Consider the following 24398-nt stretch of genomic DNA (forward strand, 5'->3'; position numbering starts at 1 on the left):
AAATATAAAAGCAAATACTGGCAGAGAAAAAAGCCAGGAACTTGAAGGGAGTCAATAATTGGAAGGCAAAAAAGCACTGCAACAGTTTGCCATTTTTTAGGACTTTTAACCTGAAGGCAGGCCCCAGTCTGCGTTAATAAGATGGGCTGCTAAAATTCTTATGGAAATGCTACAGTATTACTAGATTGAAGAACTAGAAGGCTAGAGCAGCCACAACAAATCCTCGTTAAATGAACTGTTTAGGATTTTCTAGGTAGACAATCACTTCACCTGCTAATAAAAAGAATTTCCTCCATCCTTTTATTTCCTTAGGCCTATTATGTATCTTTCTTGCTTTATTAAAAAGGTTAGTTAATGATATACATGCTAACAGATATGGGGAAAATGTACAGAAGTCTGTAACTTACTTTTTTTTTTCAATTTTCTGTTTGTTGGAAACTTTAATAAGGTATTAGGAAAGTCAAAATCGAAGCAAGGATCCAGTTTTGACAAAGGGACTGAAAATAGGAAAGACAACAGACGTTGTAAGGTATCCAGAGACGGGCTAAAATTGGTGAACTCCAAGGCACGGGTGGAAAGATCAGACTTTAAAAACAGAGATGAACAGCTTCTCTATTACAGCAGAATAATATGAATGCACATAGGAGGAGATACATACAAATGAACAAATAGTAATACAGAATGAATACATAGTTAGTTTTGGTAAGGAGATAAGGTTACCTACTCTAAATTAAGCTTTGAAAGAGGCATTGTCAAGACCTGAGCAGAGAAATCCAAGTTTGCCAGGCAGTACCGAGGGGACTATTTCTTGGTTGGCGGCTGTGAATTTCTTAAGAGTGGAGCCCATGCTCAGCTGCCTGGATCCAGCTTCCTCATCTGCAAAACAGGATAATAATGCCTAGCTCAAAGATTGTTAGAATTAAATGAGAGAATGTTTGTGAAAAAACCAAGCACAGGGCCTCACATAAAGGTACTTAATGTTATTCTGGAAAGGCTGTGTGAATTCTCTCCATCGTGAGTGATTATTTTGCACAACTGCTCTTTGGGAAGTTGAAGTTTTTTATGCTGCTATGTATATGATGACAACTTCGGTATGCAATCAGCTAATCAAAAGAGCTGCAACAGGCACAGAAGGTACCAAGCCACAAAGGTACCATATAGTGTTTGTAACCAGCAGTAGACTCTAATTTAGACATGAGCTAAGTTTGTAGGCACCATTATTTTTGCAAAGCTATGGAGAGGAAAGTAATTTATTTTAAGTCTTGCACATCATGACCAAACTGACAAAAAAAAAAAAAAAATCTCAGGATGTTACAAATTTCCATGGGAATTGTAAACAGGAAAGAAACCAGGGATAAAGAGCTAGTAAAATTAAGTTCATCAATCTGAAAAATATATTTTAACCGTTTTTCTTGAGAACTTGACAGGAAAATTGCTACCAACAGTTGCTTTTACTTTTTAAGGAATGTGTTTTGTGATTTAGAGTGCTATAACTGGAAATAACATTTAAATTCCTATTACTCAGTTTCAATGTATCTCAGAGTATAAAACAGCACTTAAGTAAAACCACAAGAGTTTTTGTTGTGATGTATATTGTAAAACTTCAAATCTTAGGAACAAATTTTAATTTATATCATAAAAACATAAAATCAAAGGGGAGTGATGTCTGCATCATGGCAACTTAAGACGTCCCTTATTTTTGTCACCCCTGTTCCCAACAAAAATTCAGCATCTATACATAGGAATGCCTTTGAGGAAGCTGTGGGACATGCCAAGGGACCAAATGCACAACTCACAAAGGAAGCAAGCAGGAGAGGAACTTATAAACTAGCCATAAAACAATTGATAAGATATTTAAGTCCTTACCTGTCAATAATTACTGTAAATGTAAATGGACTGAATTCTCCAGTCAAAAGGCAGAGAGGCTGGATGAAAAAGGATAAACAAACAAACAAACAAAAAAACCAAGACCCGACTAATATACTGCCTACAAAAGGCCACTTCAGCTTTAAGGACACACAGACTAAACGTAGATGGGTGGAAAAATGTATCTATGCAAGTGGAAACCATAAGAGAACACTGAGAGATGAACAGGACACTGAACTGAGAGATGCTGGACATGAAAGCGCCATAGAGAGGCTAAGACAAGCTCCTCACGCCTGACTGCTGAACTGGCAAAGTGAAAAATAAGGGATACCAAGACGGGCTGCAATCTTGGATGTTCAACCCACATATAGCTCAAACTCTACCCAAATCATTGGCTGACTCCTAAACTATGCAGACAGGAGGATGGCCAGATGAAAATAATAACTGAGCAGAAACATCAGCAGCTGCACAATGCAAGGAAAACAAATCACACAGTTTAAATCTAGGTAAACTATGAAAAAAACACACACATTTAAAAAAATTAGAAATACAAGAGAATCCAAAGTTGCCATATTATCTAACATTAAAGTTTTCAGCCACAAATGACCAAACATAGGGGATGGAGGGTCGGAGGGGAGAAGTATGATACACAGGGAAAAAGCAGTCTGCAGAAACTGACTGACTCTGACTGGGACCAGATGCTGGATTCAAGAAAGACTTCCAGGCAAATATTATAAATATGTTCAAAGAATTAAATAAAAACATGCTAACAATAAAATAAATAGAAAATCGCAATAGAAAAATTCAAACTATATAAAATGGAAATTGTAGAGTTAAAATGTACCAACACTAAAATGAAAAATAAATTAGATGCCAGATATGAAGTGGCAGAAGAAATCAGTGAACTTGAAGATCTCTCAATCAAACTATCCAATCCCAAGAACAGAGAGAAAAAAGACTGAAGAAAAATGAACAGAGTATCAGAGACCAATAGAACAATGTCAAGCATTCTAGCATATGAGTGATGGGGGTCTCAAAGGAGACAAAGGTCAGAAATAAATTTTGAATAATGGCTAGAAACTTCCAAATGCTGATATTATAATACTAAAACTACTCATAAAATCTGATCCATGAAACTAAACACAGAGCAAATAGGATAAACACAAAGAGGACTGCTAGACACAGCACAGTCACATAGTTAAAAGCCAAAGAAAACTAATGAAAATACTGCAAATATCAGTAAGTGATATATCATGTAAAAGGGAACTGGTAAAGTGATTAGCCAGCTTCTCATCAAAAAGAGACACCATAAGGCAGTAGAAAGAAATATTAAAGTACTGGGGGGAAAAAATAAAAATTATAAATAATCAACCAAGAATTCTATAAATGAAGACAAAATAGATACAACCCAAAGAGACAAAAGTAAGAGAATTCATTGTTAGCAGACCTTAGCTACAACATGTCTACCACGCAAATTCTAATCAAAAGAAAGCTGGAGTGGCTACATTAATATCAGATAAAGTAAGCTAAGAACAAGGAATATTACCAGAAAGAGGCATTCATAATGATAAAGGAGTCAATTCATTTGGAAGACATAACAATCCTGAACATATATGTAACAATGGGCTTCCAACTGTTTGCAAACTCAAAAGATCTGAATTACATAAATCCATAATTACGGTTGGAGATCTTAATATTCCTCAGTAAATGATAAGAAATCAACGACAGAGAATACATCTGGAAAATCTCAGTTAATTTGGAAATTAAACAACATATTTCCAAGTAATCATTTGGCCAACAAAAGAAAATCACACGTGAAATTAGAAAATAGTTGGAACTAAACAGAAATGAAAACACAAGATATAAACATTTGTTGAAGGAAGCTAGGTCAGTATTCAGGGTGATATTTGTAATTCTACATGCTATTAGGAAAGAATGGTCTAAAAGTAATAAAAGCGAACTAAATCAAAAGTAGAATGGGATTAATAAAGAAAAAAAGATAGAAAATCCATGGAACTAATTTTACAGGCACAACTAGCACTCTCAGATATCGCTGGTGGGATATAAAATAGTACAATCACTGTGGGAAACTGGCAACTTCCTCAATGTTAAAACTTACATCTATCTTATGTCATCATTCCATTCCTTTGTATTTACTCTGTGAAGATTTATACAGAAATATTCAGAGAATCTTTATTCAAAATAACCAACACCTGGAAACCCAAAGGTCCATTAACAAGTGAATGGGTTTAAAAGTATATACAAACATATACTGAATAGTAAAATTTTTTTAAATTAGTGAAACATGAATATAGATGAATATCAATTATAATTCTGAGAGAATATAGTCTGCACAAAAGACCATACAGTATTTGACACCATTTAAATTCTTGACTAGGTAATACTAACCTCTAATGACAGAAAGATTACTCACTTGGGCCACGGTAGGGGTGGACCGACAGCAAAAGGATATGAAAGGAATTTTTAGGGTGATGGAATCTGTTATTTTGATTTGAATTATACTAAATACATTTGTTGAAAATCAAAATGTAGACTTACAATGTCTGTGTTGTACTGCATAAATTATACTTCTCTATTTCATAGAACAGAAAAAATACCTCTTAGTTGTTAAGATTATAATCAAATTATACACATAGACCCAAAGCATATAGGAACCATTTCGTTCGCCATCAATTCTCCACCTAAACGCTTCCTGCTTGTAAGGAGATCTCAAGCTTCCCACACCGCTGTTAAGATAGCTGCTGTTAGGAAGTTCTTTATATGGAACTAAAATCTCTCTCTAACCTATATCCATTAAGTCTGTGTTCCCCAGACCAGCGGTTCTCAAACTTAGGTGTACATTAGAATCACCTGGAGGGGTGGCATGACAGAGACCACTGAGGCTCACCCTCATAGTTTGATTCAGAAAGTCTGGAATGAGACCTGAGAGTACCTTTCTGCGTTCCCAGGTGATGCTGGTGCTGATCCAAGGAGTCCACCCTGAGGACTGCTCTAAAGAAACGCAAATTATAAGGGTACTCATGCTCCAAGCACATCATTTGAAACACATGTAGATAGTTACCACATTCTATCTACTTCTTTTTTTTCCAAATTAAAAGTCCTGGCTTTCCCAAATATCACCTTCCTATTTCTTTTGTTAAAAATCGATATTCCTCCCAACATGGGGGTTCCCAGGACTGAGACGGCCAGTTGTACTACGACTAGTACCAAAAAAAAACAAAAACAAAAAAGGCAATCATCATTTCTCTTACCTGAAGTTTCCCTTAAGGCTAAAACTGTGTTAGGTTTTTTTTTGTGTGTACTGCTGTGTCTGCCAATTAAACATTTCCTGATTGTTTATCACAAACTGCTACAAAAGGTTCCTCTAATATCGTTATACAGGCAGTTTAACTTATTTAAAATTAAAACCTTCTTTTATTTCACCTTACTGGTGTAGTTTTTAAGTCCTGCTTTTGTCACTCAAAATTAAAGAAACTGTTCAGAGCCTGTCATACAAACTTGTCAAGCAAACCCTCTGTTCCATGAACCAAATATCTGAATAAAAAATGTCTTGTACCAAAGGACAAGACAAATGACACACTAGTGCACTTGTTTAAAAAGTAATTTCTACAGCAGCATACCTGTGCTTCAGCACTATACAATGCCCATTCTTCAGGAGTCTCAAACACTTAATGAAAACATGCTTATTTCTTACTAACCAACCCAATACCAAATTTGAATCACTGAAATAAAAATTGGATTTTGCAGTTTCAATAGAAATGGTGCCTGCAATTTTTCCATATCCATGCTATTGCGTGTAAATTTCCTTCAGCAGGTGAGAGATTAAATAAAAAATGAAAGATTCAACATTGCACACTTGGATAACAAATTATTAAAATAAAATCATGTTCCTGGACTCTGACATTTCTAGTTGTGTTCTTCAAAATATATACTTCAATGAAATAGGAGCAATTCTTTAACTTAGAGGAGAATGATTAATGGTGCACAGATTATATTAAAAAAAACACACAAACAGGACATGCTTAAGTAAAGTTAAGTTTATTTTACCTGCAGCTCTTCGAAAATAAACTGAATGCAAATGCTGAGAAATATTAGGAAGATTTACTGATAGGTGTCAGAACATCATGCCTTCCAATCCGTCCTCCATGAACTTCTTATAAAGTGCCATAAATTTGGCCACAAATGCTTCCAAGTGATAAATAGCCTTGCTGCCCAGCTGCAGGCGATGCTCATAGTAAGCTGCCATCTGGGCTACTTCTCCTTTCAGTTGTCCATCGCAATTATGTAAAAGTTCTGACAGGAGGCCCTGAAGAAAGATAACTGGTAATTAAAAAAGTAATTATTTAAAAAAACAGTAGCTAAACAAGCTTTATTTCTCTCATTCGCAAAAGAAGTGTGAAGTAAAATATGTATTTTTTTTAATTTGTGAAATCTTTAATTCTTTTATATGGAATGACAGTCTTCGTCCAAAAGTCAAAAAATGATTTACCTTTTCTTTAATGTAAAATTGTGGTAATTATCTACCATATTCTAAATTCCAAATATCTATTTAAATGTACAAGGGTGCAAAAATGTAAGGATAAAGATGCTTACTACAACATTAATAATAATAATAATCTATTATAGACAACCTAAAGTTCCAATAGTGTTCACGTTAAAAAAAAAAAAGTGATATACCAAAAAATCCCATTTAACCATAAAGAGGAATAAAGTAAATCTGTACTGTCATGAAACATCACCATGCTACAAGGTAGACTGAAAACAGTGCAGAACACTATGCAGTTTGCGAAACTAAACACGCATACGCTCTCTCTTTTATGGGCTTATTTCTATGTGAACAGAATAGAGGTCTGTTAAAACTGGCTACAAACTTTATTGAAATGAAAGAGTGGACTTTGATTATCTTTTCTATTTTTGGGATCACTCGAATTTTTTCTTGTAAATATTACAATATAATTTTAATAAACAGAAACAAAAAACCCTGCATTCCCTAAATCTAACAGTCAACCAATCTAGCTAGCTAGCTAGGTAGCTGCTAGTTCAACTCTAAAGCTGTGCCTTATAATATCCCACAGTCCAGACTCTGCCAGCTTCAACCTCATTCCCACCTGCACTGAACCTTGCTGTCTGAAATACCTGTTCCCCAGCTATCTACCTACACGGTTCCCTTCTGTTAATCCTCAGAGAAGCTATTACTGCTGTTCCTTAGCCACCCCCCTCCATTATTATCATTTCATCTTAGTCCTTTTTAACACATGACATTCTGAAATCCTCCTGCTTCTTTATTTCCCATTTCACCCCACTATAATGTAACTTCTTTGAAGGTAGGCCCTCCCCTGTCTTCTTCAACACTCTCCTAATGGTTCCTATCATACAGGAGAGGCTCAATATATACCCACTGAATGAATGAACTGGATAAAAGAGGTGACAGCGTTATCTTAGTAATACAGAAGCCCTGTAATCACCTACCCAAAGTCCAAATTTTGGTTCAAGATCTGAAATCAAGTTACCTTCATTATTATTTCAGGAGGAATACAATGAGTCAAAAGCTCATAGAGTCTTCCACGAACTTCAAGGAGTCTACAGAAAACATAATAATTAATATTTTGTGATAAAGAAGTAATTTTCCAAGTACCTACTATGCTGTTTAACTTTATAAATTAATGCAATACAGACATTTTCTTAAATAGCCTGTCATACTTAGGATACATACATAGAAGCTTTTCTTAATTTCAGTTCATTTTTCTAAAAGAAAATGTTCAGAATTCTATTGAAATCAGACAACATTTGTATTCAGGGTTATTAGTCATAATGAAATACCATGAAAGTACCAGACAGAAATGAAGAATTGAAAAGTGACAGCTGAGTTTATTTCACACCACGGATTTTAATATACTTTAATGACATATCAAGTAACATATTTATTTTCCAAGTAGATGATACCTAGGACACCTAGAAAACAGTCATGAAAAGATTAAAGATCACTCGATCACACAAGTGACAGAAGACTATAAGGATGATATAATAATATAATGCTACTGCCCAGACTGCAAAGTGAAAAAGCAACTCGGGGAAGCAAAGCTGTCCTGTTATAAAAGGGGCAACACGAGAGGTTCTAGGAAGCGGACCAGGCTGCCTAAGTAAACACGAACACTCCAGGCTCCGAGGCCCGAACCCCAGACCCTTCTCGTAACACTTATGGGAGGGAAAGGAGTGAAGGAGGGAAATAGACATTTGAAAACAGTAAGAAAAAAAGTGACAACTAAAATTCTAAATATACATCAAACAAGTACCTTTATCTCTCTATGTATATACTTAACCTACCATAAAGGAGAAAAAAAGCTGTTCTGAATCTTTACTAAAATAATACTGGAGATGTTCCACACTTCGGATTAATCAGGGAAGTGATTATAAAAGATTTCTTAAAAGTTCAAACCCCTTTCCTGGAAATCGAGGAGTATCAAGCTATGCCATAATAAAGCTTACTAAACATTTTAAAAAGAACTAGCATTTTTTGAGTACCTGCTGTGTGCAAGACACTATAACAAATGATTTAAAACAGTCCTCACACCATCTGTGAGTGGGCATTATCTCTGTTTTTTCAGATGAAAAAAATAAGGCTTGGGTAGTTTAAGTTACCTGACAAAGGTGAGCACAGCAGAGCCCTGACTTAAACACAGACAGACCTGTCTTACTCCTAAGTCCAAATGTCTGACCTGGCACTTCTCTAACTCATTACTGTTTGAAGTTCACTGCAGTACACGATTTATTCCTAATACCACTGCTCTCTCTTACTGAAAAGAACTTGAAGTTCAGAAAGGTTAAGGTTCTACCAAAACTCATGTAATTGAGGCAGCACTTTAATTCAGTTCTGACTCCAAAACCCTTGATCCCTCTCGGACGTGGTGGTATATCTCAAAAATAAACCTGATTATTAAAGCATAAGAAACATATATGACAAATATTATTGTTATTTTAATAATTATGCATACACCTTATTTTTGAAAAGTTGATTCAGGATATATTTAACTATACACTGTGCTGTAATTATACCATGTTATTTCATGCACGTTTACATGCATCTCTTCTTAGTCTGAGGTAATTTCTAATATAACCCAGTTTCTAAAAAATGAATATACTCTACATATACTATGCTTGCGTCATCATTTCTTGAGGGTTACAATTGATAAAGAGTACAAATTCTTCTGTCAGAGAAACATGGTATTCTAGAACTGCCTCTTACTAATTGAATGTCCCTGAATAAGCAACAATCTCCCAAATATCAGTTTTCTTATCTACAAAATAGAGTAATGATACTTTCTTCATAGATCTGTTATATGACTTGAAATAACACAGTATAAGAACGGACATAATAATTATCCGCTAAATGTTAGCTGCTATTCAAATTAGAAAATTATGACTTTCCTAAGACAAACAAAAATCGAGACTGTAAATATTACGGCAAGACTAAGAGGTCAAAAATCAGAAGCAGTCATTTGGTACTGTGTGGCAATGATCGGAATGACAGCGGTCCGTCCAATACTTTTGGCCAGCCCCAAGGATTTCTGGAATTGAGAGAATTTTCTTGTTACACAGTACAATGCAATCAATCCCTACAACTGTTAGTTTCCACTGGAAACAGCAGCACCTCTGCTGGAACAAGTTCATTTATGAACTGCCAAAACCTGTGTGGAAAATTGGAGGAAAGGGTAGCCTCAGCTAGAAGAATTAAGGAGCAATGGACAACTTAAGTATTAAGAATGCAACTAATAACTGTTGAATATTTCAACATCTGTAACTAAATCTCTTAAAAGCAGGAAAGTTCTACCACTGCCACCAGTTTTTCTATAAAATCAGAAAGAAAAACAAGAAAGTCATCTTCAATGTGGAAATATTTTATAAAAGAACAAAACCTGTAAGGCATGCTGCTTGAATGTTATCTCTTTAAAAGCTGAGAGTTCTTCACTGATCTACATTTTCCAAAATAGAATGCACATTTTTTTCTAAAGTCAAGGTTTCTTTTCCAAAAAGACTACTTATGATGTTTGGCACTTTTTTAAAACTATTAATTTCTTCAACCAAAATAATTGAATTATAGGAATTCAAAGCAAACCTTGAATACTAAGTACCCATTACGTATGTCTATTTGCCTCCACTTATCTGTGTGATAGCCAGAAGAATATGTGATAATCCCTTTAAAGAGTCTCTTCTAAAAATTGGAATTCATCAGATATATCACCCAAGAGGAGGAATATGGGATATTCCTCTCATGATAATGTTCACATAAACCAGTGAAGTTCACATTTTCGTGACTGCACTGTTTGTTTTCTAAAACAATCAACTACTTTCTCTAAGTCTAAAAATGGTTTCTAGTTCTGACAAACAATAAGAATAGGAGACTGGAATCTAAGGAATCTTCCCCAGGCTTCCCAAAGGTAGTGGGCCTTCGGACTGTCACTCTTCATTTGGAGAACAGACTGCCCTTCTCAAAGCTGTCATAAATCAAACAACTAGTGGTTGAAATATTTTCAGTATGGCCACTACTAAATCGATCCAATAGAAATAAATGGAAACAACCGTGCACCTAATGTGCCTCCAAACACTTCCTAAATGCTGACGACGTATACACAATATTCTTCTTAACAGATCCTATCATCACACCTAAAAATCTGTAGAAGACTAGAAGTCTGACTCAGTCTGGTATCCTTCTAGCATTTGATGCATCAATTGCAAAGTTATATATTGTTCTTTTGAATATTAAAAAACTAGACACATTATGCCATGTATTAATTTTAAGTCACCTGAGAACCTAAAAGAAAAACTAAAAACTCCAAGATATGTTTTAATTTATAAGTTCCACCTTTACATGTGAACAGCTTAACAGAAGCCATGATACCACACATCCTTTTCTGAACCACTAAATTTCTAAAATTAATCCTACCTTTTCTTTAAAAAGTTGAGCTTTTAGAGTCAAGATTTAATTATTCTAAATTGCAAGGTGTTAGTATAAAACTGCTAACCTGAAACTCAGTATCTACACTACCTCGATGGCCACTTTCATGGTCACCTTTTACACCGTTACCTTTGTGGAGTCTGCTGACTGACGATAGCATTGGCGGTCTCCCTCAGATACACCTCCCAATCTGTTTCAGGGACCTCTTGATCTGCAGTAAAAGGATATCTACACGACAAAAAAAGAACATGATAAATTGAATGGAAGTGTGCTTATTTTTCAGAAAGTGTTCTGTGCTAACTGCCCCTTTCACTCACTGCTGCACTCTGCAGGCTTCACACATGAGGAGGGCTTTTCTGAGATTCCTGCAGGACTTCTCTGCAAGTCTATGAGCCAGCTGTGGAGGAAGAGTCAGACCTTCCTTCTTGCACACAGACGATAACACATGACAAATCTACAAATAAAATAATTAACAAAAATGGGCCATCTGTCAAACAGCATATTGAGACAATTTCTGTTAATAACATCTTTATAGGTCTTTTTTGAGGGGGCGGGGAGGGTCACTATTCTACCCTAACCCACATGCTCCTTTAGCAGGAAGTCAGGGGTCTAGCCTAGCTGTCAGAAAGAGCAAGCAGTCGGCCTTCCAACTGGATGAAGACCTAGTCCCAGGTCCAAGCCTGCCAGCCTCTTCAAGACAGCTGGAGGAGACACAGGGTCCCAGGTCGGTAGCAAGAGCAGAGCTGCCAAGTAGAGCCAGCCACATGGGCTGAATTCTGCACAACTCAAGGGACATTATTTGCATGGACCCAGACATGAATAGTGCCTGTGGGAGTGGTGTACCCTAGTAGTCCTGCCTGCTTTATTGACCCTTTTAACTGTATTACTCCCCAAATTTTTACAAGTGAAATTTAAAATATAGGTATTTTACCACTTTGCAACTAATACAATGTCACATATTATCCCTACTTTGCATAAAATTGCCCCAAATACTGACAGGAAGGCTGCTTATTTTGAGAATCAGTAGTTTTACTAATAGCTATTAAGAATGACAAATATACATATATACACATATATACATATGTTGTTTCACACTAACTTTGGTCCCCTACCTAGGGAGTAGGTATTCCCACATCATTTCCTTGCAAAATCTATTTCTTCCATACTCAAGTCTCCTCCAAAGCCAATTAAATCAGGTTGAGGTAGAAGATACTAAATAACTAGCCCTTCCCTAGTTTAGTAAAATTTACAATATCTACTTGTTTATAGTAAAAGATGATTTAAAGAGAAGAATACTTTCTATATACTGGTATCTGATATTTACTACTATATATATTGATTTGTACATCTTTTAATGATTCGCATTCAGACCACAGCTGTTCCTGAATTAATGACACACCTCACTGTGTCTTTATAGTGACAAAGACAGCACATGACTTACATCTTCAATGCTGGGAGCAGGCACACGAACTGCCAGGCACCGACTACGAATAGGTGGTATCACTTTAGATGTAGAATTGCAACACAAGATCAATCTGCAGGTGGACATATACTTTTCCATGGTTCGGCGCAAGGCATGTTGAGCATCTTTCGTGAGTTTGTCAACCTCTGTCAATAAAACCACTGAGACGAGGAGAAACAAAACAAACTTAAACCTGAATATCTTTCTCCTCCTCCTCATTATTCAGAGTGAAATCCTAAATAATCCCTCAATACTACTCCTCCATTAGGCAAGGACTTATAAAAGTTGTGGGTATGATGAAGATCATTTATTTTTTTATTTTTAAAATTCTAAAATCAAACAAGCCTAAGAAACTCTACGCTAAATGAAGTGAAAGAGGTTGCTTTGCTGTAGAATGACTTCACTGTAGGCTTTGTTGTATTTATATGCACTAAAAATCACCAAGATGGGTGTACCGTGCTATATTTCCCCAAAATATTTTATCCCAGAGGCACATCTGTGGAACATCTTAAAACAGCATTCTAAGGAATATACTTTGGGCGAAAACTGGCACAAGCGATGTAGCCAACAAGGCATAAAGCTATCTGGTCACCTGTACAGTAAGTTTCCACCTGGCAATAATCAAGGATTGGCCTTAAAGCGTTTCAGCAATAACATGTAGGTAGCAACTGAATCCAACTGTTGTATTTTTCATGACATTAAATTATTTCCAGAAGATGGCAGCGCTAGCATTGTTGCATTTGAATCTTTTCCATACAGACAGACAGAACCAGAGATTTTAAGACCAAAGACCCATGGACAACATTTATACCAAAACTAAGTGACAAGTTTTAACTAAGAATCCCAAGTGTGAGCAAGTGAGAACTACGTGTGGGAGGAAGTGGCCGGGATCCCCTGGGTTTCTGACGGCCTTTAGGACAGAGCCCCAAACCGCCCACAGGAACCCACAGGGAAGCGTCAAGGGCCTGAGAACAGCACCCATGGGGCTCAATCCATGGTCAAGAGCAATGGAACCAGGACGCAGTAGGTGTGGACAGAAAAGCAGACTGAAAATAACAAAAGGAAGTGCCCTGCACAATAAGGAGCATCTCTGAAACAGAATCCGAACTGAACAGAACAGGAAAAACAGAGACAAGGAGGCTGATCCAGAAATATGACAAAAATCGCATCAAACAAAAGATACTATAGACCACTGATACAAAAATAAATCTGGTAGGCAGAAAACAGCAGCATATTTTAAAAATTAACACATTGTGACCAAGTGAAGTTTACTCCAGAAACGCCAAAATCCAGCAATTAACTGTGGGGAAACCTTAAGGCTCTCGCTTTGGTCATAAAAACATCATCATCCACTCTCTCTACTATTAAACACTGTACTGGAGCTGCTGGCAAACATAATTAAACAAGAGAAAGTATTTAAAGCCATACAAATCAGAAGAGAAAAAAACTCAGTTAGATTATATGAATATATATCTGAAAAACACAAAAGAAACAATAGGAAGACTATTATAAACAATAAGAGAATTTAATAATATAGGATATAAAATTAAGATATAAACATCAACAGGTATCATATATGTAAACAAAGTAAATATGATAGAAGACTCCATTTACAGTAGCAAAAATAAATAGGTAAATATAAATTTATGTTGAAATACGGAGACTGAGGAAAGATAAGAAATAGTGTAAGCAAATCACAAAACATGAAAATGAGCAACAAAGAAAAATTATTACACTTACTAAAGAAAAACAAAACACAACTTATTTTCTCTGCTTAAACTGACAAAAATTAAAAAGAATTATCCGCAGCACTGACAAACATTGGGAAGGAATGGGCATTCCCCATTACTGCTGGTGGTTGTATAAACCTATACCTTATTACAGATGAAGAATTTGGCAAAATATATCAAAAGCATTAAGTGTTGGCATATTTATCATCACAAAATCTTCTATAAGAATGTGTGCATATATATACATACATATATATATATGCATATAAATGACGCTGGAAGGTAATGACGAAAGTGTTATAATAATTGTCTCTGGATGGTAAAATTATAGATGATTTTAATCTTCCTGTTGATTCAAATATGTGATAACGAACATATAACTTTGGTCCTAAGAATAGCTGTTCTTCAATCCTGTAATTTCTATTAAATAAAGTGTTTTTCATTATTCATCTAGTTCCAACAAATGGGTGGCATCAACATCTTCTTTCTGCCAAAATTCAATTGCACTGGATAACAAACTCCTATAAGCACAGAGATCATGCCTCTCTTATTCACTTTTAGATACCCACCCCCTCAAAAATGTAGCATAATGCTTGGCAAAGAACAGGAAGTTAACATTTGCTAAATGGATGAAATTTATAACTTCCCACTATATTTGCTCTCATACTCATTGCTTACAATGTGAGTGTCTTAACAAAAAGAAATCTTTTTACTATGTACCTTTAAAGTCTCTTTGAGAATTTGTTTCAAGTTGCTGAGATTGTGCCACTGTTTTCAACATCTCCTGAATTACTACCCGGTCGCTATTTCCAGCATCACTATGCAAGACAAAAATAATGGTAAATACATATGTATATATATATAAACATAATATATAAATATATATAAATAACTTGACAGTATCATGCCCTTAATCTATTATAAGACAATGCTTAAGATTTTAATCAAAATTAATAACACCTAATAATTCACAACACTTTAAAAGTGAAGAAATATTTTAGGGTTATTATACGATATTCCAATACTCAATTACAATTTAATTAACATCACTGAAAACACTAAATGTTCTTTTACGTTTACTGTTATTTAAAAGGAGCACTAATAATTAAGTTTGTTAAATACTCTAACACTTCTGTACCAATTATAGTTAATACCTAGTTACAGTTAATTTCTTAATTATCTATAATTACTCAAAATATAAAAACAAATCTTTGAAACACAAATTTAATCTCCATTCCTCTTTCCCATCATCAAAATTCAAAGGTCTGAGAGAGGACAAGCCTTGACAAGTCTGCTCCCAGTAGGAGCATGGAGCTGATTCCCTCGGCAAGAGAATGCGATAAGCAAATGGAGTTTAAGATAAGCTGTTGACTTACTATTGGCATTATCTGTTATTTAATGTCCACATTACTGCTTTGGCATTTAAGTCACGCACCTCACAAACCAACAGAAGTCACCTGGTTAATTTAGGCTGAATGTCAATTTAGAACACCTGAAAAACAATCAGCTTCATCTCTAATTGACTGTTCTTGCTATAGAGGAACTCACAATGAGAAAGAGGGCAAAGCAATCAGCTTTTACATTATTCTCCCAGTCATCAAGTCTTTCTCAATTCACTATTATTAGATCAATACACCTAGCGTCTTTTATGTTCATTTCCTAGTTAAAAACCCAAAATATTTTCCTTTTGTCTATGTAACTAATGCTTTCTCTATTTTTATGATCAAACCCTTCCCACCAACCTTACTTCTCTTAATTTTCTTTGACGTACTCAGGGAAAATATCTGTTTGTTAGGGTTGTTTTGAGGACTACATATAGTAAACCATTTAAAACTTCTCACAAGGTGCTTTACACCAAATATTACCTTGTAACTCTCTTCCTGCAACCCCACTCAGTCTCAAAACAGATGTTCATTCTTGTCTCTGTGCCAGTGCTCATAAAGGCGCCTTTGCCTGATGATGTCCTCGATTCTGTTCTCCTTCAAGAACATATCGGGCCCCGGAGAAGCCTGAAGCCTTACCCAACTTTGCTCCCAATACAATCATTTTTACACCATTTAACTTAAGCAGTATATATCTGCTATGACATGAGTGTTCAATGTGCCTCCAACAAGATCCTAACCTTGTTATCTCATGATAGATAAGACAGATGTTGGTTGGTGGACTATTATAATACCCTCTAATCAAGAAATTGAAACAAAGGAGTGGCAAAGATATGGTTACCCCAAATCGCCTTGTGAAATATTCATTCCAGATATTACAAACTTTTTAGACATACTTTGCTCATCAGTTCTGAATGAGGCAACATATTTTTTAAAAAACTTACTATGTAATGCACTTCAAATAAAGCACTGAGCTCAGTAGAAAATTTAATTATTAAAATTATTTGACTGAGGGGGACTCAGAAAGAAGGCAAAGCGGAAAGGTTCTCGGCTCTCTTTCACACAGGGCACTGTTTTATATACTGTGTTTCTACAAATGATTTTATTCCAAGAAAAGGTTCTACTCTTTAAAAAGTCTGAATACCACTATTCTAAAAATGCTTATTTCTATATAGTAGTAACTTACCTGGGATTAACTTCAAGGTGGTAATTGCTTGCAATGGTGCTAATTTCAATTTTCTTTTTAGATGGAGTCTGTGGACAAAGAAAACATTTTTAACACTTATTTATTGGCTATTTCTCCTCTGTTCTGTATTTCACCGTTTTAATTACATCAACAATTTATGCATACTAAAATAAAACGTTATACAGAACCACCATCAATGTTTTAACTTCATTAACCCCGTTCTTTTCTTAATGTGTAAACATATGATTTTATATAAATTGGGTCATACAGTTTTGTGATTTTATATAAATTGGGTTATACATAGTTTTGTGATTACATTTTCCGAATCATCCCATTACCAGATTATCTTTGTACACAATCTGCACGTCCTTTCCCAACCTTCTCCATAACACACAAAAATAAGTACGCAAATACATATATAGAACATTAGTGTTTCTTGTAAAAAATAAAAGAGGCAATCACATATATTTCCCTGCATTTTGCTTTTCCTACTTAATGCATTTAGGCAATCCCTCTCAGACCACTGGTATAGGGTGTTAGAGTTGCATAGCAACCTATAACATGGATTTCCCCAAGTTAGTCATACTGGTGGGCATTTTGTTTCATGTTTTTTGCTGTCTGAAACAATTCCACCGTTAACATCCTTGTATATATGTCTCATGCACATCTCATTTCTATGAAATAGATTCCCAATAAAGAATCTGCTGGATTGAAGGGGATGTTTTCAAAACTTTAATATGTGTGTCTATACATATAACCAGCCTGCTTTCCAAAAAAAAAAATCTAACAATTCAGTTTTCTACTAGCAACAAATATTCTTCCTCAACATTCACCATGTGCAGGTTTCACATGCCTTTGATTGTTGCCAATTTGATGAGTTTATTATACATACTATAATATACATGAGATATATGTAAAGTAGTGTATTATATATATGATAGTACATATCCTAAAGAGTACATATAGTACTCTGCTTCTCCTCAACTACCAGAAAGGTCAACATCTTTACATGTTTCTCTTCTGTGACATTTTATTCCATTTCTGACAGGCTGTCTTCCACCTTTGTCAATTTGTAAAATCTTTTACCTAACATGTTCCTTTCAAATATTTTTTGACAATCATTCATTTTTCTATAGATTTTGTGCTATCTTCGTTCAAACTTTTAAAATTTATATATATCCAGGTATCTATTTCTTTTCTTCTATAGCGTCCATGTTTTCTATTAAAAGGTATTCCTGACACATAGGCTATTTATATAGTCTGAGGCATTTTATTCTAAGACATTTAGTGTCTCTCTTTAACATTTAAATCTTTACTTCATCTGGAATTTATCTTTATAAACTAGGCATCGTATAGATTCAATTTTATTTTCTTCTTGGTAGATAACTTCGTTGGCATTTTGTGCTGACTTATCCTTTTCCTATTGATTTGAAATAGTCTTATTTCTGGACTCCCTATCAGTTCCACTGATCTAATTCCTATTCCCATTCTTATACAGTATTATTTTGATTATAGTAGCTTTACAATATGATGTAACACTTGTTCACACAAGTCCCACTGCGCAAACCTTTTTTATAATTAGTTCAGCTAGTCTCAGCAATGTATTCTTTCACATGTACTTTAAGATAATTTCATACAATTAAAAACAAGTTGAATTTTAACTGAATGTCACTGAAATTTATCCTATAACTTGGGGGAGAAGAGACACTTTTAAATATTAAGCTACCCATCTGAGAACATGATGCATCTTTCCATTTGATCGGTTGTTTTTGTGCTTTTATATTAGTTTTCTTCCTACAGATCCCACACTTTTTTTGTTAAATCTGTCCCTGCATATTTTATAAGCAATGCATCTAAATACGAGGTATTCGACATTAGCCTAAAATCTAATTATCCTCTTATTAATAGCACTATTATCCATCTAGTCAGGGTACATTTTTTCAATGTCTGATATGTACAAGACAGTATACCAGTGGCTATGAAAGATATGAAAATAAATATGCCTTGTCCTCTACATAATTAAAAACAAATACAATCTTGTCAAAAGAGAAGACATATAAATAACTATAATAAAATATAACTATAAGGCAAAATGAAGTACTTTAAAAGTATAAACTGAGTTGTAGGAGGAAAAATTAATTCTAATGGGGTTGGAGGGCACTCCGAGAGGAAGCATTCCAGGCAGACCTTAAACATGGTCTCTGAGGAGAGTACGAAAGTGCGCTGCTCGGTATGAGGCTGGAAGCTCAGCCAGGGCAAGATCACAAGAACATTCAACGTCCTGGAGCTCCGTGCCCTCTTTCCCAGTCAGTCAGCCGCCCAATCCTTATAAGTAGCCTGATTCCACATTTTAAATTTTCCTCCAAATCAATCCCTTTCTTTCTATACCCACTATTGCTCCGAAAACAATGAATTTTAAAAACTTGAGTTCTAGTTCCAGCTGAGCCACTGGTTTCCTACGTAATCTAAAATGAATCCAACCACTCTCATTTTATCTCGAATCTCCCGTTGCTCATATTTCTTTTAAAATGTAACTGACTTTGGTCTGGTTATAATAGTTAAGTCTATAAATCAGTAGCTCTCAATCTTGTGCACCAGGATTACCTGTGAAATTCTCACTTAAAATCACACAGGAGGCAGAAATGTGGGGTGGGGGGAGGGAGGGTGCGCACAGATGATGAGGACTGAGATTCCGTGCTATAAATATTTGGAATGGGCCTCAGAGTGAAATGCTTACTGTGATGGTCTGATGTTCAATTCTCAGCTTTTCTACTCCAACACCATAAAGTTCACGTAGAATACACATAATTCTTGTCTTTTTACCAGCACCTGACGGTCCATAAACTAACAGATGGGGAAAATCACCACACTGCACCTGGAAAAAAAAAGATCGAGGCATTTTCCCTAATCACATAACTGTTCTAGGTAGAATTAAACTACTTTTTAAGTATCAATATTTTACATCTCTGCCTGTAAAACTTCAAATACGTGTGTGTATATGAGTATACATAAACAGATGTTTTTAAAATTAACTCTGGAATGTTGATTATTCCCTGGCATTAATTTTATATAATTATACACCTAGCATAGTAAATGCAATACACCACCATATGCTAGAAAGCAAGAACTCCCAAACCTGGCTGACTGTCAGAATCTCCTAGAGAACTTCTTAAAAGACTAATTGATAACTGGACCCCATCCATGAGATTATGAATCAATAACTGAGATTAATGCCTGTCTTCTATAGTCCCTTTGATAAGAATTGAGTGTATTTGGTTTATTTGGGAGGTAAAGGAAAATTCTGCAGATAATTCTGCAAGGAAAGGAAGACAAAATGTATTATCAATTTAAATACCACTCTGGGCACCTGGGCCTCGATCCTGCTGGGGATACTCTCGAAGTCAGTGTTAAAATACACGACAGCATTAACACACTCAAGGGGTGTGGAGGCTGGAGTCTGATAAGCCATTTTCTCATCAATCCTTTGTTGAAGCCTGACTAGGAAAGCGGATGGGGGGCATTATGTCAGCAAGAGAAAGCCTTCAGCAAGTGCAAATACAGAGAATTAGAAACCTGTCTGTGTGTGCACTTACAAGAACAAAGGGGTGGAGTAGGGCACTGGCAGAGATGCACTGCAGTACAAGTGTGTGTGTGAGTTCAAAAAGCTTCTCAGGTGAGTTTGATGATCAGTCCTTTTTAGGAATCAGTAATACCAAGGCTATAAAGATGATGAGAACACGTCTGCATCTCAGGTGTATCTCGTGGACCAAAAGTTCTTAAAGTAATTAAAGAAAAAAATGAAATAAGTACCTTAACAGAAGTGCTTATTACTGTAAATTTTAATACTTTGTACACTCATCTATCTCTGGCACTGAAAAAAAAGTCTCAAGGAAAGGAACTATTCACCTAATACAGTGCATGGAAAATAGTATGTACTTCACAAATATTTGCTGCCTTTTTTTAAAACTTCAAATCAAAATTAAATGTTTCAGTTTCATTAAGTAGTAGATTCAACAGCAAACAGGCAAACATTTGTTCAAAGCAAATCTATTAACACATAAGACCAACATATTAAGTAATTGTACAAAACATGTATTCCACATTCTATTTTGAAAAAAAGCCATCGAAAGTAAAATAAAATGTATCCTATGTCTAAGAAAATCGAAGTGAAAGGTATTGAGAAAATGTAATTTGTCTATAAGTGTATATCTGTAATAGATTTATTTTAAATTAGCATAGATGGAATACTAATAATTAAAGAGAAAAAAAACACCTATCTCACACCACTCTCAACTTTTGTAATAAATTTCATATAAAAGGATGGAATCCCTTTTTCATTATTTTTCATTTTTAAAAAAGTACTTAAAAGTACCTGTAGTTCTGAAAATGGTGGGTAATGGAAGACCAGAGTGCTGAGCAAAAACACTTCCATCAGCACATGGGACTTTTAGGTCCTTAAAAGGAGTCGATAAACGGCTTCCACAGATGCTAGATTTTTCTCAAGACCCTTCTTCCCTCTCCATTCTCTACAAAATTCAATTTGCTTCTCATAAAACATTGCCATTAGCCACTTTTAGGAACTAGAACATAAAAACAGGCATCAGGATGGAGGAGACAATTCTTCCGTAAGGAATTAAACTCAAGGAAAACCTAATACAACCTATTTCAGAATCAGAAACTAATAAACTCAATATCCTACTCGTAAGTGATAATGATACCAGAAAACTTTAAGTGTGTTAAAAAGTCAGATGATGTCCCTACTCTACTCCAAGCCCTCCAATGGTTTCCCATCCCACTCTATAGGATTTACTGGCTCTGCACCCAGGCCCCGCCATACACCCCGTTTTCTATTACTCTTCCCGCTGGCCCGCTATTACCCAGCTACACCGGCCTCCCCGAGACTCCTGTAAGTCTGTGCGCAGTCCTGCCTCAGGGATCCTGCACTCGGTGTTCCCGCTGCCTGTTTCACTCCGTCCAAATTTATCGAGGGCTTTCTCACTTCATTCAAGACTTGGCTCGGATAACAATTCTTAGTGGGCCTTTCCTTCTTTACGAGCACAACCCTCGCCCGCACACTCTTGCCCCTTCCCTGTTTTATTTCTTTCCACGGCGTCTGTCACCTTCTGAAGCGACAGGGGCACGCACCCCGCCCCCCGGGGGCGCGACCCCCGCGAGCTGGGGGCCGCCGCTCTTCCCGCCTCGCCCCGCCCCCTGCTCTCCGCGCCGCGTCCGCAGACTCACCAGGTTGCGCAGCTGGGCCGCCTGCTCCTTGTGATAGTCCAGCCGTCCCAAGGAGCAGGGCCGGTATTTGTCCACCCAGAGGCTCATATCGGCTCGAGCTCCCGGGATCCGACGCTTGAAAGTCCCGCGCGCGCGCCGGCCCGGTACCCAGACGGGAAGACAAGGCTTCCCGCGAGCTCCAAATCACGTGACGTCACTACCGGCCGCGACGTAAACAACTTACGGCGGCGAGGACTACGGGAGCCTAGTGCGGACAGAATTAGCCGCCGCGTCGGCGTCATGTGGTTATTAATGGTCATTGTTGTATTTGGGCATTTTCCCTTTGTTCTCGCCCGGTGTGATAGTCCAGGAACTATTCAACAAAATTGGAAATTTGGCTCCAATACTTCAGTCATGTATCCATCCAGGTGCCTCAGAGAAGCTACTAGCCTCTTCCTTCTATTATTCATTCATACCTTCTTCAGAAACCTGCAAAATATTTACCGTGTGGAGCTTTGTTCTTGACGCTAGAATTTTACGGTTTGGGGCTTTCTCACTCGGCAGGCACCCAATAAAGCTTTATTGAAGAAATAGCTAAAAACGAAATCTAATCTTTACTATCCCTACCTCTATTTCTCAAGGTTCTTAGAGTTGAAAGTAAACAAACCTAAAGGTCATGAAAACTGCAGAAATTTGGCTTGTAGGAGAGAAGATGTAAGGCGAACAAACTGTTCTAAGTCCGTAATGTTTGGAAGACCGGATTCAAATGAGAAAAATGTAAAAACTTTGGGAAAATACTTCGCATATCTAGCCTAGTAAAACTTTCGTTGTGCCCCTCAAACTGCTCCTCTCAAATGCACTTTTGTGGTCGTACATTATGTTAACTACTTATTCAATTTATGCTTTTAGTTTACATATCGTTCAGAATCCTAAAGGCTGTCATTTGATTGAAAGTTCGCACAGGACAGGAATTAATTTTTAGATATCTTTAATAAACTTCTATCAATGTGCCCCCTCTCATTTATTAAACACTTATTTTACTCTTTTATGAATCGTCATACTTCTGTAAATGTTACAGTTATTCCTGGGAAATATTATTGGGCACAATTAATAACACTACCAAGTATAAGATATGATCCCTGATCTCAAGAAACTTTCCAAATCAAGCCTGGGACGCATCTACTTCAAGGCCTTTGCACTTACTAGTTCCTCTTCCTGGACAACTTTTGTTCAAATGTCAACAGAGCTGGGTCTCTTGCTTCCTTCAAAGTCATCTCCTCAGTGAGGCCTTCCTAACCACCTTATTTAACACTACAAAACTCTCTACACTCTTCTCCTTTTGAATTGGGATGGAGAGAAAGTGTTTGAAATTAGAAGGTAAAGGAAATCAGAATTAAGAGTATTGAAGCATCATCTACATGGATATAAGTATAATGGAAATAATTATTCAGATGAAGAAAATGAACCGTGTGCTGAAATGATTAGTGAGTTGACAGAAGTAACCATAAGCGTAACAGACAACGGCGAGGAGGGGTGGGTAGTAGAGAGTGGAATCTGATGACATGTGTTTTCAAAGTTGCCAGAGGTTCTAAGGAAGGAGAAATGGTGTGGGGAGACAACACACAGAGAGACACTTAGCTCACCTAGGGTTGTCGGATTTCACAAAAATACAGTAGGCCCAATTTAATTTGAATTTCAGATAACCTTTTATTTTATTTTTTTATTTTTATTTTATTTTATCTTATTTTATTTTAGGCGAGGCAACCCTTGGTTGACCTCACAGATTGCAAGGATGTTGTCAGCTTACAATCCCTTATTTTTTATTTTTTATGCCTATAGCACCTGGTCTTCCTAGGTGGTCTCCCATCCAAGTACTAACCAGGACCGACCCTGCTTAGCTTCCGAGATCAGACAGGATCGAGCTTGTTCAGGGTGGCATGGCCATAGACCAGATAACTTTTTAGTATTACTAAATATTACTGCAAGTATCACATGGGCATACTTACACACACACACACAAAATCATTATTTATCTGAAATTAAAATCTAATTGGGAGTCCTGTATTTTATCTGGCAATCCTACTCCAGACCCTTGAATATATGGGATGTGAGAAATGGCTGCAGTGGAAATAAGATCCTCATGGGAGAGCCAGAACATGAGAGAAGTCTTCAAGAAGAGGTTATGAATAAAAACAGTGGCCAGCAAACTGCAGTTCCAATAATTCAATGGCTCAGCTCTAAAATGGGGTCGATGAAACCTGCTTTACATGGCTCATTTGATGATTAAGTGAGATCATGTAAATACCAACCACAAAGAAGTCACTCAATAATTAGCAGTTATATTTTATTGAGAAGAAACATATTCACAGTGATATAGGATGAGCGGGCATGAATACTGTACGGAGATAATAAGAACACATCAAGGTGAAATCTGCACTGAGCTTATCTGAACAAAAGTGATAAAGCTGTCAACTTATACCTGTCACTGAGAGCTACCAATCGAACTTTCCAAAGGCCCTTAAGATGAAGGATTGTGTTACCTGGACTTTTCTGCTCCTAACTCTTGGCACTTTATCCC

General features: G+C 36.3%; 1 protein-coding gene and 1 pseudogene across 5 annotated transcripts; both read right to left on the reverse strand.

Moving 5' to 3' along the window:
• Window positions 1-5906: 5906 nt before the first annotated feature.
• RFC3 (replication factor C subunit 3) lies at window positions 5907-22025 on the reverse strand. Of its 5 annotated transcripts, none has more exons than XM_039873027.1 (10): window positions 21842-21977; window positions 20194-20375; window positions 19338-19475; window positions 16601-16668; window positions 14753-14850; window positions 12282-12463; window positions 11158-11294; window positions 10970-11068; window positions 7398-7467; window positions 5907-6193 (listed from the first exon to the last, which is right to left on the reverse strand). In XM_039873027.1, the coding sequence occupies exons 3-10, from the start codon at window positions 19404-19406 to the stop codon at window positions 6002-6004; spliced, it is 915 nt and encodes a 304-aa protein (XP_039728961.1). In that variant the 5' UTR covers window positions 19407-19475; window positions 20194-20375; window positions 21842-21977; the 3' UTR covers window positions 5907-6001. The 5 variants fall into 5 exon arrangements, with proteins under 5 accessions (XP_039728961.1, XP_039728960.1, XP_039728962.1 ...); XM_039873026.1 differs by lacking the exon at window positions 20194-20375 and adding an exon at window positions 20973-21180; XM_039873028.1 differs by lacking the exon at window positions 21842-21977 and adding an exon at window positions 20973-21132.
• A 1625-nt stretch (window positions 22026-23650) lies between these two features.
• On the reverse strand, window positions 23651-23769 carry LOC120610735 (uncharacterized; annotated as a pseudogene).
• Between the last annotated feature and the right edge of the window lie 629 nt (window positions 23770-24398).

This window comes from Pteropus medius, unplaced genomic scaffold (assembly GCF_902729225.1).
Source record: "Pteropus medius unplaced genomic scaffold, Ma_sr-lr_union100, whole genome shotgun sequence".
NCBI lineage: Eukaryota > Metazoa > Chordata > Mammalia > Chiroptera > Pteropodidae > Pteropus > Pteropus medius.